Raw genomic sequence first — 15,758 nt, 5'->3', positions numbered from 1 at the left:
TTATGTCCTCAAAGAACTCTAGTAAGTTTGTCAAACAGTACCTGCCCTTTCTGAATCCATGCTGCATCTGTTTAATGGAACCACTCCTTTCTAAATGTTTCATTATTTCTTCCTTAATGACAGCTTCAAAGCATTTTCCCGACTACAGGTGTTAAGCTAACTGGCCTATAGTTGCCCGTCTTTTGCCTACACCCTTTTTTAAAAAGTGGCGTGACATTTGCTGTCTTCCAATCCGCCGGGACCTGCCCAGAGTGTAGAGATCTGGGAATACAGATCCATTATTTCTTGGAAGTGGCATCACAGGTAGATAGGGTGATAAAGAGAGCTTTTAGCACATTGGCCTGCATAAATTAGAGCATTGAGAATAAGAGTTGGGATGTTATGTTGAAGTTGTACAAGATATTGGTGAGGGCAAACTTGGAGTATTGTGTGCACAGTTCTGGTCACCAAACCAGGGGAAAGATATTAATAAGCTTGAAAGGATATTGCCAGGAGTGAGGACCTGAGTTAGAGGGAAAGGTTGAACAAATTAGGATTTTATTTTCTAAAGAATGGAATGAGGGGAGATCTTATAGAAGTATAAACAATTATGAGGGGCATAGTTATGGTAAGTATAGGGTAAGCAGGCTTTACCCCTGAGGTTGGGTAAGACTAGAATTAAAGGTCATAGTTTAAAGGTGAAAAGTAAAATACTTCAGCGGAACCTGAGGGAGAATTACTTCACTCAGAGGGTGGTATGAGCGTGGAATGAGTGCCAACGGGAGATAGTGCAGGTGAGGTCATTTGCCACATTTAAGAGAAGCTTGGATGAATGAGACGGGTGTGGAGGGGTCCAAGTGTGATTAGATGGCACTAGGCAGAGAAACAAGTTAGCATGGACTACATGGGTCAAAGGGCCTGTTTCTGTGCTGCAGTAGTCTATGATTCCATCCTTCCCTAATCCCAGTACAAAAGCACAGCACTAGAAAATATTAGCAGGAGTAGGCTACTTGGCCTCTCAGGCCTGATCTACTATGCAAGATATCCATGTTTGATCTGCTACAGGGCTGCAAAGTTCCTCTTGTGCAGTCACACATAGCCCTTCATTCCCTGATCTTTGAAAAAATGTATCCATCTCTTCCTAACATATCCACAAATGATCCAACCTCCACAACCCAGCAACATGGAGAATTTCTCTGATACACCACCCTCTGTGAGAAGTAATTCCAGCTCTCCTAGTGCTGCAAAGGATGCAATCACATCAGAGGAAGGATAATCCACCCCTTACACCAGTGCATTACTCTGTAGGAAGGCAAATCTCATTCCACCAGTGGCATACAGTAGGTCCTGATAAAGGGTCTCGGCCTGAAACATTGACTATCCCCTTTTCCATAGGTGCTGCCAGACCTGCTGAGTTCCTCCAGCATTTTGTGTCTGTTCCATACAGAAAGTATTCTATGCAAAACACTGAGGAATTGCTTTCGTTTACACCATAGCTGTATATAAACTGTGATGCAGTTTGCTCAGTGCCAGTGGATGGTTCTGCAGCCTCTTACTCTCCAGCCTTTACCTTCCTGCTTTGCTCGAGCACATACAGGGCAGTTGGTCAACCATGTGAGGCATTCCACAGTTGGGCTAATCTGTAATGTTAGCCTCTCTCCCTACCAGGTGGCAGCATTTTTAATCAATCCTGACATTCCAGGCACTAAATGAAGCCGAGCAATTGGTATATTTGCCATCATTGTTCCTTCTGTGTGCTTAAAGTAGGTGCAATCCTTCAAAAAGGCCCTCGCTAAATTTGAGCTTGTCGAAGAGGATTGACGCAGCAGAACATTCCCTGCTAAAGAGAGATTGTTGGTTGCTATATTTGGAGTATGAAAGGAACCACTGTTAATCCTTCGTACGTTGGATCCTTAAAGAATTGTACCTTTTCCATGCTCATCCGTTGAAATCTATGGAATGTCGATGTGGACGTGTTTTCCCTTTACTCTTTCAGGGTAATGACATCACATTAGTCACCCACCACACTCACCAGCTGCAGCCAGGAGAGACCAGGACCTTTGAAGTCATGTTCAAAGAGGTAATTTTCTATGTTTCTATGTTTCCTATTTTCTATGTAAAGACTTTCATTTTAAGCTTTTTGTTTCAACGTTCCACTGCCGGAAACGTCAAAAATGGGAAACGTGAAAACAATCTGGGCAGTAGCTTGACTATCTCACAACTCTGGCACCAAAGTTCGTTCTGGCCCTCGGTGCTGGCTGTGTGGAGTTTGCATGTTCTACCTGTGACCGTGTGGGTTTTCTCCAGGTGACGTGGTCTCTCATAGGCTGCTGTACATTACTTCTCTGAGGAGGTAAAGCATTGAAGGGCTATGAAAGGGCATGTGAAAGGGGTGAGGTTACAGAGAATTAAGGAGGGGATGGTCAAATCAGGTTAGTGGTCACTGGGGTGGTCAGATGGGGTGTGGGCTTTGGGGAGTGGTCAGATGGAGTGTGGCTTCGGGAGAGTGTGAGGGGCACGGTCAGATGTGGTGGGAGCTCAGGGGAGTGTTGAGGGTGGGTTGGACTTCGGGAGAGTGTGGGGGCACGGTCAGATGTGGTGTGGGCTCAGGGGAGTGTTGGGGGTGGGTTGGTCATCTTTCTCAGGAACCCAGTGCCAGTCGTGATTCTCTTCCATCCCCTCAGCAATTCTGGAAACGTCCGGATAAGCAGCCTGCCACCAGGGAGCACCTGCTGATGGTCCTGGCCGATCTGGATGAAGTTCTCATCCGAGCCACCTATTCGACAGAGATGATCTCAGCCAGCCTGTCTGATGTGAGCATGGAGATTGCGGTGCCCTTCCACACCGGCCTAGCACTGGCCCGAGAGGTGGAGGAATGTCACTGTCCACCAGGCTACCACGGCTTGTCTTGTCAGGTAACTGTAGTGCCACCCCAGGCCATGATTTTGTACCTGTAACTGACAACCAGCTCCACAGTCATGGTACTTTGGATTCTGGTAGACCTGCAGTCATCAATGTTTTATTAATGGACTGAGGGTTATCAGAATCAGGTTTGTTGTCACTGATCTAAGTCATGAAATGTGTTGTTGTGGCAGGACAGTGCAAGCATAATAAACAACAGGAAGTTACAGTAAAAATAAATGAAGTGCAAAAGAGGACAGTCAGATAGTGTTTGCGGGTTCATAGATTGTGCAGAAATCTGATGGCAGAGGGGAAGAAACTGTTGGGTGTGGGTCTCCAGGCTTCTGTACCTCCCTGATGGTGGTAATATGAAGAGGGCATGTCCTCAATAATGAGAGTTCTTCATGAAGAATACCTCCTTAAGGCACCACCTTTTGAAAATGCCCTCAAAGGTGGGGAGCTGGCTGTCTGTAACCCTCTTTATTTGTTTCTGGGATGGTTCTATAAATTTACAGTCTGTGTTGGTGACTTGTGTGTGTGGTGCATATCCATCATGGACAGCAGATGGGTCTAGGTATGGAGCTAACAACTCAGCAAGTTGGGCAGTATCCATGGGGAAAAATGGACAGCTGACTGAAGAGGTGGAGCAAGAGATGGCAAGCAGTGGATGGATCTGTTTGAGGAAGGCATATGGGGAAAGGATGATTGGGAATAGTGACAGAAGCTGGGAGGTGATGGTGGACGACCTATCATGCTGGCTGTAGATGATGGAATCTGATGGGAAAGGAAGGTGGATCATGGAGTCAAGTAAGATAAACGTGGAGAGCAGGTGCAAACCGTGAGGGAGGGGACTCAGTGGGAGGAGTATGTAGGTGACGGCAGAATGGAGTGGGTGGAAAAGGGTGCAGACACAGGGTAAAGGCAGTGTGTCGTTGGAAGAAGTGGGTAGATGTGGAGAGAGAAAAGGACGAGAGGGGAGAGAAGTCTCTGTCAAACTGGAGAATTACTGTGTTACTATCCACCTGCAGAGATGATCTTCCTGGAGACATCAGCATTCCCCACTAACTTGCTTCTTTGTTTCCTCACTTTACCTTTACAAAATCTTCAATCAGGTTAGACTAATTGTGAAGAAAGAAGCAGAGTTAATGTTGCGGTTCAGGTGTACTTAAGTACAGACTCCTTCAAAGACAGAAATGACCTGATCTGAGGATTTTTCTCATTCTCTAGTTTTATTTAAGGCCTCCAGCGCCTGCAGTTTTTTTTGCGTTTTGACTAAAATGCAACTCTCAAAGAGATGATAGAAAGGGTGACAGCTGATTCAGGAAGTGAAAAAATGCCTGTACATAAGATTCCTTAAGACCTTTGGGCTATGTGTTTGGCCCCTGCTCTGCTCACTTTATGTTTATGGCTGTGAGGCTAAGCACAGCTCCAATGCCATATTTCAGTTTGCTGATTGACAGCAGGCTGAATCAAAGCTGGTGACGAATCAGCACATAGGAGGGAGAATAAAAATCTGGCTGAGTGGTACCATAACAGCAACTTCTCACTCAATGTCAGCAAGACCAAGGCAATGATTATTGACCTCATGAGGTCCATGGGCCAGACTTCAACAGGAGAAGGTCAGAAACTTTAAATTCCTCCATGTTATAATTTCAGAAGACCTATCCTGGGTGCAGCATGTAAGTGCAATTTTGAAGAAAGCAGAACAGTACCGCTACTTCCTTCACAGTTTGCAAAGGTTCAGCATGGTATCTAAAACTTGAACAAACTTTTGTAGATGTATGGTGTAGAGTCTATTGACCTGTTACGTCACAGCCTGGTCGGGAAACACCATTGCCCCTGAATGAAAACTCCTACAATAAGCAGTGAATATGGCCCAGTCCATCACGGGTAAATCCCCTGCCCACCATTCAGCACATCTACATGAAGTGTTGCAGGAAAGCAGCATCCATCATCAGCGATCTACCAGCCAGTTGATGCTCCTTTCTCATTCCTGCCCTCAGGAAGGAGGTACAGGAGCCTCACGACTCACACCATCAGGTTATTACCCCACAACCATCAGACTTGAATCAGGGGGGTTAATTTCACTCACCCCATCACTGAACTGTTCCCATAAGCTATGGACTCACTTTCAAGGACTCCTCATCTCTCGTTCTTGATATTTATTGCTTATTTATTTATTTATTTTTCTTTTGATTTGCACAATATGTTGTCTGTTGCACACTGCTTGTCTACCTGTCTTGTTGTTTTGCCGTTTTTCATTAATTCATCTTTTACTGAAAGATGTATCAGCAAGAAAACAAATCTCCAGGTTGTGTATGGTGACATATAAGTGCCTTGATAATAAATTTACTTTGAACTATGAGACCATTGAAACTGCAGCCCAGACCCTGATCTCCAGGTGGATTCTCCATGCCCAGTGAGTTAGCAAGTATTCTTCAGATTTCTCATTATGATTACTTTTTCTTGCTTAGACAGAACAAAGTGCAACCAGAAGGATGCTTGAGAAAAGCAGTGCATGTGAATCTCTTATTTTTCTTTCCTAGGACTGTGCACCTGGTTACACAAGGACTGGAGGAGGTCTGTACCTGGGACACTGTGAACGGTGCGACTGTAATGGACACTCAGACACTTGCCATCCGGAGACTGGTGCTTGCATGGTACGTAGTCTCACAGTCCATAAGACATAAGAGCAGACTAAGGCCATTCAGCCCATTGAATCTGCTCTGCCATTCCATCATGGCTGATCCCAGATCCCACTCAACCCCATACACCTGCCTTCTCACCATATCCGTTGATGCCCTGACCAATCAAGAAATTTAAATACTCCAGTGCAGCCTGACTAATGTCTTATAAAGCCTCAGCATTATCTCCTTGTTTTTATATTCTATACCCCTTGAAATAAATGCCAACATTGCATTTGCCATCTTTACCACAGACTCAACCTGTAAATTAAACTTTTGGGAGTCTAGCACGAGAACTTCTAAGTCCCTCTGCACCTCTGATGTTTTTTAATCTTCTCTCCAATTAGATAATAGTCTGCGCAATTGTTCCTATTACCAAAATGCATTTCCCAACACTGTGTTTCATCTGCCAATTTTTTGCCCATATTTCCAATTTGTCTAAGTCCTGTTGCAATCGCATTGCTTCCTCAGCACTACCTACTCCTCCACCTATCTTTGTATCATCTGCAAACTTTGCCACAAAGCCATGAATTCCAGTCCACTTCAGTGTGTCAGTAATTTAGTACAAGGTGCTCAATAACAAATTTTCCCTTTGTCCAAGTATGCTTGTCTCATGTTTCCAATGGACCTCTTGTACCAATAAGTATTAGCTATGAAGCAGATTGAAGATGTCACACAATTACCATCTTCTGAATGGTAGAGATTTTAAAAGCTTCTGGGTACAAGGAACCTCTTTACAGAGTACTGTAAACCTTATAGTTGCACAAATAATTGAAACCTATTTACTCCAGGCCTACATTTCACTGTGTAGCCATTAGGCAAAGGACTGCTAAGTGGGAGGCCCATAAAAGCAATCTGTAGTCTAGCTAGTTAAAGCAATGAGTCCCTAAACATGTGTGAGGGAGGATGCTTTGGATTTGATGACCAGTCTGTATTGTTACCAAGCAGTTTGGAATCCTATTGGAAGTGGTAGTATTTCGTTGCAGACCTTGGGATCCTCTCTGGCTCTAAAGTGAATTAGAATTTCATCAAGCTGTTAAAAGGTACCAGACGTTTATTATTATTTCAATAATGTTTAAATTTCTGAAGATTGCTTGTCAAGTAAATGAAGGAGGTGTATTTTGATTGATGTGTTTCAAAAGGTAATAAATATAATGAAAAAGAACCAGACAGGAGCTTTTTAGTTGCCCTGAGTTATTTTTAGGGTCTTGAGAACTCTACTTGACAAGGCAGAGAAAGCAGGTGCAGCAAAAACCTTCAAAGATTAACAGCTCATGCATCTTCAAAGAGAGAATTTTCAGGGTAATGAGAAAAGAAGCATTAACCCAGCCAGTTGTGAACAGTTCTTGGTGTGTATCTAGTCTAACTCAATCTTACCACAGGTGTTGATTAACCCGGTCATACCTCACTCAATGTCGTTCACAGGGACCAAGAGCTTGAAGCAGTAGGAATGCTGCAGAATAAAGCAGGCTCTGAGCTGGGAGGTTTGATGTTTGTTTGTGGGTTCCACGGTATCACTGTATCGTGGTTGTGATTTAGAGCACAACCTTTCCATTGCAGGCCTAAAACACTGCAAGTCAAACAAACTGCTGTAAAAATTAAATCCAGCTAGGTTTTGCCTGTTATTTTCACAGTGTTGCAGGATACCAGGTTGCAAAGTTTTGGGAAACTGGTATTCAAATTAATTTTACATTGAAAAATGCCAAACTGTTCAAGACCAATATGAATATAAAATATGTTCTGGAGTTCCTTGAGGGGTACTCTGAATGTTCAATAAACAGCGATGTTCTTCTCAAAAAAGAACTCAAGCTCTGACCAGCTTCATTTCGAGAGACTACTTTTTCCACGTGGGCATCTTGTGAAAATACATTTCCATATGTGTAGATGGGAAGGCTGATTGAGAGTGATGGTGCTGGTTCACCAAAGATCACACTGATGGAAGGCTGGGCAGTGAGTGCAACAACAACACAGGAAGCTGGAAGCTTTTAACAGGGATGTGACAACTCTGGTTAAGGACCCAGAGAGACTGATTCAGATCACGCTTGCTTCTTCATGAAGCATTGTGAACTTTATTGGACCAAAGCAGTGCTGCTTTAATTGTTGATAATGGTTCCAGTCCCTGCTTTGGCAATGAGCGCTGATCAATATATTGCAAAGCTGCAGCTCTAATGAACCATGTTCTGTGCTGCGATCCGGTGTTGCTATCCATGTGGAGGCTCCACAGTCTTCCGGTATTTCAAAGGCATGAGAGTTAGTCATTTAATTGGTCGTTGTAAAGTGGTCAAGTGTGCAGGCAGTGGAGTGCTGATGAGAGTCACCTCTTCTTCCTTCAGAAGCTTCAAAACCCTGAGTGCATGTTCCACCAAGCCCAAGACCAGCTTTTTCCCTGCTCTGCTTAGATAATCAGGTGGTTCCCTAGTATGTTAAAATGGGTACTTGATCTCACAATCTGCCCCGTTATGACCTTGCGCCTTATTGTTTACCTGCATTGAACTTTCTCTGTAGTTTTTACACTACTCTGCACTGTTATAGTTTTACTTTGTTCTACCTCACTGCGCTGTATAATGATCTGATCAGTATGAACAGTATGCGAGGCAAGTTTTTCAGTATGTGCAACAATAATACATTGATTCCAGTGAAGAACATAATGTGACGGGTGCAGTATGGTTGTGTGCTCAATGGTTGGTGCGGAGTTGGTGGTGTGAAAGGCCTGTTCCTATTCTCTGTGAGTGTGGCTGTCATGCCACGTGCAGGTACTGGACCTTGGCATTAGTATAAAGGCAACTTTAGTGAGTGTTTACTGAGGATGTGAGTGAAGTGAGACATGGGGAAGAAGTGACACTTGGCTGGGACATGTTGTTAAAGACAGCAATATTTACACTTCATTTTTTCCAGTTGTAGGGAACATCACTGTATCATCAAAGAGAAATTTAACTGTGTTCAAGTTCAATTATCATTCAGTTACACATGAATAATGAAACAGTGTTCCTCTGGCAGCAAGGTATGAAACATGGTACCAGCTGTACACAGCACACTGCATGTAGCACGTACCAATGTTCAAGAGGGTTTTGCAATAACAATAAAAACAACCAAGACAATCACTTGAACTTTTTTTTGACCATGCACTGTCCGACGGTACACAAGTCCAGATGACAACACAACATCAGTATGCAGTAAGTCCAGCTCCATGGCTATCGAGCAACTCACTGATGGGATATGTTAGTTGACTATTGGCAGAGGATGAGTTGTTTGCTTCCCGTGGTACAAGAAGCTTGAATAGATGGATTTACCGCAATACAAAATCGATATAGGCTGAGTACTTTGTTCTCTACACGTGTTGATAACTAATACGCTGCTACAGCCTCTAGTATGAAATTGGCTTAACTAAAGCAATTTTCTTTTTAACTCCTTTAAATAGAACTGTTTACATAACACTGCTGGGGAGCTCTGTGCTCACTGCGCCCCTGGGTATTATGGTGATGCCACAACCGGAACTCCAGGGGATTGCCAACCCTGTGCTTGTCCTCTGACGATCCCAGAAAACCAGTAAGTTACCTAGTTAAACAAACACTTAACATTTAACAGCTCATTCAGTGTGCTTTACATGCAATTAAGAATTTTATGCAGTCCTGCGCTGTCAATTTGTATCATTTTGAAGCATAAGCTTCTCTATCAGAGGTCTCAAGGTCCTGACTTAACATAGAATAGTACAGCACAGTACAGGCCCTTCGGCCCACAGTGTTGTGCCGACCCTCAAACCCTGCCTCCCATATAAGCCCCCACCTTAGATTCCTCCATATACCTGTCTAGTAGTCTCTTAAACTTCACTAGCGTATCTGCCTCCACCACTGACTCAGGCAGTGCATTCCACACACCAACCACTCTCTGAGTAAAAAACCTTCCTCTAATATCCCCCTTGAACTTCCCACCCCTTACCTTAAAGCCATGTCCTCTTGTATTGAGCAGTGGTGCCCTGGGGAAGAGGCGCTGGCTATCCACTCTATCCATTCCTCTTATTATCTTGTACACCTCTATCATGTCTCCTCTCATCCTCCTTCTCTCCAAAGAGTAAAGCCCTAGCTCCCTTAATCTCTGATCATAATGCATACTTTCTAGACCAGGCAGCATCCTGGTAAATCTCCTCTGTACCCTTTCCAATGCTTCCACATCCTTCCTATAGCGAGGTGACCAGAACTGGACACAGTACTCCAAGTGTGGCCTAACCAGAGTTTTATAGAGCTGCATCATTACATCGCGACTCTTAAACTTTATCCCTCGACTTATGAAAGCTAACACCCCATAAGCTTTCTTAACTACCCTATCCACCTGTGAGGCAACTTTCAGGGATCTGTGGACATATACCCCGAGATCCCTCTGCTCCTCCACACTACCAAGTATCCTGCCATTTACTTTGTACTCTGCCTTGGAGTTTGTCCTTCCAAAGTGTACCACCTCACACTTCTCTGGGTTGAACTCCATCTGCCACTTCTCAGCCCACTTCTGCATCCTATCAATGTCTCTCTGCAATCTTCAACAATCCTCTACACTATCTACAACACCACCAACCTTTGTGTCATCTGCAAACTTGCCAACCCACCCTTCTACCCCCAGATCGGACTTTGGCCGTGTCACCCTCGCAGAAGCCACGGGGCTTGTGTAAGAGTCTCTGTTTCTCTGTGGATGTTGCCTGACCTACTGACTCCTTTCTGTTTCTGTTTTCACCACTGATGCTACAGCAGGAGACTGAATGATGTAATTATCTCCCTGTAGTTCAGCAGTCAAGTGGTGTGAGAAAGTCATTGCCAAATCCTGACAGACCATGCTCTCCATGTCTTCCATCTCCCTCTTCACAACCTTTGCCACTGTCAGTCATTGATCCTAACATGGTCATTGTTAAAGCAGCGCAAAGCGAATCTCAGCTTGTGGGTCATTATAGATTTGAATGCATCTGACTGTGTGGAAATGATGTTTCTGTGGTGTGTGTCTCACAAGTTTTTCTCTCCTAGGTTCTCACCCATCTGTGAGAGCAATGGTGTGGGTGGTTACACGTGTTCAGCCTGTCTACCAGGCTACACTGGGCAGCACTGTGAAAGGTAAGTTGGCCTGATTGTCCATCCACTCCCCTGCAGCCTACTCTCCCCCCGGGCTCAGTCCTGGGTAACAAGATCACTTTCTCAATTGCTCCCCGCCTGGGGTCTAGTCGATCAGTCCGTGGACAAGGGCTCTGCTACTTCTCTCACCTTCCTGAAGTCCAGATGGAGGAATTAGAGGCTGGAGCTGTCTTTGATTAAAAAGGTCCAAGTAGTCATGTCAGCAAGCTAAAGAACATAAGACAAAAGGGCAGAGGAGCAGAATTAGGCCACTTTGCCCATTGACTCTGCTCCACCATTCCATTAAGGCTGAGTTATTATCTTTCTTGACCCATTCTCCTGACTTCTCATCATAACCTTTGACACCCTGACTAACCCATCAACCTCTACTGTAAATATACTCTATGATTTGGCTTTCACTGCCTCCTGTGGCAATGAATTCCACAAATTCACCACCCTCTTGCTAAGGAAATTCCTTCTCATCTCTGTTCCAACTGAACATCCTTCTATTCTGAGGCTGTGCCCTCTGGTCCTCGACTCATCCTCTGTACATCCACTTTGTCTAGGCCCTTCAATATTCGATAGGTTTCAATGAGATCCTCCTCATTCTTCTTAACTTAAGTGAGTACAGGCCTAGAGCCATTAAACACTCCTCATATGTTAATCCTTTCATTCCTGGGACCATTCTCATGAGCCTCATCTGGACCCCCTCATTTCCAGCACATCCTTACTTATATAAGGGGCCTAAAACTGCTTGAAGTGGGATCTGACCAATACCTTATAAACCCTCAGCATTACACCCTTGCTTTTATATCTCAGTCTTCTCAAAATAAATGCTAACATTGCATTTCCTGTCCTTACCTCCAACTCAAACTGCAAGTTAACCTTTAGTGAATCTTACACAAAGTCTCCTAAGTCCCTTAGCATCTCTGATTTTTAAATTATCTCCTCATTTAGAAAGTAGTATACACCTTTATTCCTTCTACTAAAGTGCATGACCATACACTTCCTTACACTGTCTTCCATCTGCCACTTCTTTGCCCATTCTCTAATCTGTTCAAAACCTTCCGTACGCCCCCTGCTTCCTAATCACTACCTGCCCCTCTACAAAGCCATGAATTCCATCATCCAAATCATTAACATACAGTATGATGCAAAAAGAAGTGGCCCCGATATCAACCCAAGTGGAACACCAATTGTCACTGTTAGCCAACGAGAATAGGCCCCCTTTATTCCCACTCTTTGCCTCCTGCCGGTCAGCCAATCTTCTATCCATGCTAATATCTTTCACGTAAAACCATGGGCTCTTATCTTGTTAAGCAGCCTCATGTGCAGCACCTTCTGAAAGTTTAAGTAAACAACATCCACATATGCTCCTTTGTCTATCCAGCCTGTAATTTCCTCAAAGAATTCCAACACATTTGTCAGGCAAGATTTTCCCTCAAGAAACCATGCTGGCTTTGGCTTATTTTATCACGTGACTCCAAGTTCAAACCTCATCGTTAATAATATACGCCAACATCTTTCCAACCAGCGAAGTCAGGCTAACTGGCCTACAATTTCCTTTCTTCTGCCTCCCTCACTCTTTAAAGAGTGGAGTGGCATTTGCAATTGTCCAGTCCTCCATGAAACATTCCAGAATCTAGTGATTTGCGGAGGATCATTACTAATGCTTCCACAATCTCTTCAGGACCTCTTTCAGAACCCTGGCGTGTAGTCCATCTGGTCCAGGTAACATAGCTCCCTCCAGACCTGCTCATTAGTGATAGCAACTACACTCACTTCTGCCCTCTGACACTCTCGCATTTCTGGCATACTGCTAACGTCTTCCATAGTGAAGACTGATGCAAAATACTCAGTAACTTTGTACACCATTACTATCTCCAATATGCACTCTCGCCTCTCTTTTACTCCTTTTACAGCTTAAAAAACGTTTGACATGTTCTTTTATACTATTGGCTAGCTTACCTTTATACTTCATCTTGTCTCTTTTTTTGTTGCCTTCTGTTGTTTTTTTAAATACTCCCCAATCCTCTAACTTCAAAATAATTTTTGCTCTATTATATGCCCTCTATTTTGCTTTTATGCTGTCTTTGACTTCCTTTGTCAGCCACAGTTGTCTCATCCTCCCTCTAGAATACTTTTTCATCTTTGTGATACATCTATCCTGTGTCTTCTGAGTTGCCCCCAGGAATTCCAGCCATTGCTGTTCTATCATCATCCCTGCTAGTGTCCCCTTCCAATCAACTTTGGCTAACTCCTGTCTCATACCTCTGTAATTCCCTGTATTCCACGGTAATGCTGTTAATGTCTGACTTTAACTTCTCCCTCTCAAACTGCAGGGTGAATTCTATCATATGATCCCTGCCTCCCAAGAGTTCCTTTACCTTATACTCCCTAGTCAAATCTGGTCCAGAAATGCCTATCCCCTAGTGGGCTCAACCATAAGCTGCTCTAAAAAGCCACCTCATAGGCATTCTGCAAACTCTTTCTTTGGGGATCCAGCACCAACCTGATTTTCCTAATCTACTTACATATTGAAATCCCCCATGACTGTCATATACAGTATAACTTCCACCAGGATCTCTTTACCCTTGCAATTTCTTAACTGTATCCACAAGGATTCCACATCTTCTGATCCTATGTCACTTTCTAAGGATTTGATTTCATGTTTTATCAACAGAACCACCCCACCCTCTCTGCCTATCTGCCTGTCCTTTTGATACAAGTTGTATCCTTCGTTGTTAATCTCCCAGTTATGATCTTCTTTCAGTCACACCTCAGTGATGCCAGCAACATCATACCTGTCAATCTCTAACTGTGCTACAAATCATCTACCTTATTTCATATACTGCATGCATTAAAATATAACACTTTCAGTCCTGTATTCTTCACCCTTTTCAATTTTACCGCATCATTGCCTGTCCATCCCCACAGACTCATCAATGTATACCAACTGCCCCATCTTCAGCCCTATCACTCTGGATCCCATCCCCTGCCAGCTTTGTTTAAACCCCCCTCTCCCTAATAAAGAAGAATACCCAATGAGATAACACACTCCCAGTGGATTTTCAGACCTATAGCTACTCTCCTGTTCCCCACCCCTTCTTCTGAACCTTGCCCGTGGTCCTCCATCAAGGGCTTTGACAGAAGATCAGGATGTATCATGAACCTGAGTGAATACTTTGGGTTTGCACTTAATCCCGTGGTGTGCATATTAGCATATTCGTCTTGGGTAAAGCTTTCTCTAGTGCTACACCAATGCTGGAATTAAGCATTTAAATCATTTGAGCTCACACTTTGTCATTTACATTTATATATTAGACAGATACAAGTCTTAATATAAATGCACTAAAAATTGTGCTAGGACATGTCAATGACAGTTTTAATTGACCCTCGAGGGGTATAAGCAACCTGCTACTGATTTCTGATTTTCCATCCAATAACGTTGTGGGTTTTGTTTCAGCTGTGCTCCTGGGTATACTGGAAATCCTGGAATTCCAGGACAGAGGTGCCTTCCGATTGGTATGTATATGAATAGGTCTGAGAGGGGAAGATTTGAAGCTTTCTATTGATCTGTGTGCACATCATTGTTGCAAAGAATTTGTCGTGTAATTCTTTGTATCCAAAAGCCATTTCAAGAACGATGTCTTTTTACAAACATCAGAGCATGGAATCTACTAATTCAATTGAGATTTTGGATCATACGTCTCTAAATTCACCAATTCTTTTATCATTACTGAGCTGTATAGAAGTGCACAATGTGGCAAAATGCCTTGTCCACAGCAGGACGTTAACTATGCTGATCAGCTCCTCAACTTGGAAGACTCTAGTTTTCCATCGCTGAATCGTCAGTTATTGGATAGGAGTGGAAGTTTGTGCTAGTAGCAAAAGCAAAATGCTAGAAATACTTGGCTGCGTCATGGTAAGTGAAACAGTGGTCCTGTTGAACCAGTTAGAGGATCTGGAGGTTTTAAAAGGAGCAAGGGAGTATGGGTACTGAGGAGATAAAGGATGATAATCTGAAATTACCCAAAGAACTTGGCTCAGTGGCCAGAAATTTGGAATAAGGATGTGGGAAATGGAGGTTGTTAAGTTCAATGTTGAGCCTGGAAGGCTGTTCTGAGCAGGAACAGTGGATTGTGTCCTGCTCCTCCTGTCCAGGGGTCCCCAACCTTTTTTGCACCGCGAACCGGTTTAATATTGACAATATTCTTGTGGTCCGGCTGATGGGGTGGTGGGGGCGGTGTTAATCACAACTGGAATATAAGTGATAAGTCAACTGTAAGTCACTTATAAGTGGCTAATACATTCAATTTTGCTTCTAAAAGGGTTTATCTAACGAATTTAATATTAAACACACAGCACATATTTTCCTCGCATGAATATAGTAATAATTCAATTATAAGTCACTTATAAGTCAATAGCATCATAACATTTTAAGTAACGTTTGAATATTAAACACACAGCGCATATTTTCCTCATATGAACATATAAAATCATTGCAACACACCAATATCACTGAATCAGTGGGAGTCCTGGGCTTATTGCCCTCCCATCGAGGGGTGATGGGAGACAGCGATACTCGAAGGGGGTTCCTTATGTCCGGTCTATTCCACAATTTAGTTTTCATTGCATTCATTGTAGAAAACCCCTCTTCGCAGAGATAGGATGTTGGAAATGAAGGAACGTTTTCAGTGCTTTCGCGGCTGTCTCAGGATATTCAGCCTTGACTTTGATCCAGAATGCCGGCAGAGATGTTATGTCAAACATACTTTTCAGCCCACGATCATTTGTTAGCTCGAGGAGTTGATCTTCTTCCCACGCTGACATAGATGATTCACCGGGGACATTCACAAATGGGTCATGGATCCATTCCTTTGCACATCTTGGGTCATTTGTGGTTGGGAAGTAACGCTCGAATTCTGTCGACAGCAAAGATGGGTGATCACACACCAGCTGTGAGAAAGACGGTGTAGCCTCAGTCTCTCCCAAAATCCCAGCTAATGTTGGGAACATGTCAAATATGCCCCTGTCCACTCACCGTCCCCACATTTCCAGTTTGGCTGTGAAAGCAGACATCTTCTCTGCCAACTTGAAGACA

General features: G+C 43.6%; 1 protein-coding gene across 7 annotated transcripts in view; it reads left to right on the top strand.

The window, feature by feature from the left end:
* hspg2 (heparan sulfate proteoglycan 2) overlaps positions 1-15,758 on the top strand; it is a 551,229-nt gene that overhangs the window by 340,228 nt on the left and 195,243 nt on the right. For all 7 annotated transcript variants that reach the window (XM_072245063.1, XM_072245064.1, XM_072245068.1 and 4 more), the window contains 6 exons: positions 1,976-2,059; positions 2,664-2,894; positions 5,427-5,540; positions 8,983-9,110; positions 10,571-10,657; positions 14,121-14,179. In XM_072245063.1, coding sequence (XP_072101164.1) covers positions 1,976-2,059; positions 2,664-2,894; positions 5,427-5,540; positions 8,983-9,110; positions 10,571-10,657; positions 14,121-14,179 — 703 coding nt within the window. The remainder of the gene's footprint in view (positions 1-1,975; positions 2,060-2,663; positions 2,895-5,426; positions 5,541-8,982; positions 9,111-10,570; positions 10,658-14,120; positions 14,180-15,758) is intronic.

Source organism: Mobula birostris, chromosome 27 (assembly GCF_030028105.1).
Source record: "Mobula birostris isolate sMobBir1 chromosome 27, sMobBir1.hap1, whole genome shotgun sequence".
NCBI classification, from domain to species: domain Eukaryota; kingdom Metazoa; phylum Chordata; class Chondrichthyes; order Myliobatiformes; family Myliobatidae; genus Mobula; species Mobula birostris.
The sequence above is the reverse complement of the archived record's forward strand: the minus strand, read 5'-3'. Positions and strand labels throughout refer to the sequence as shown.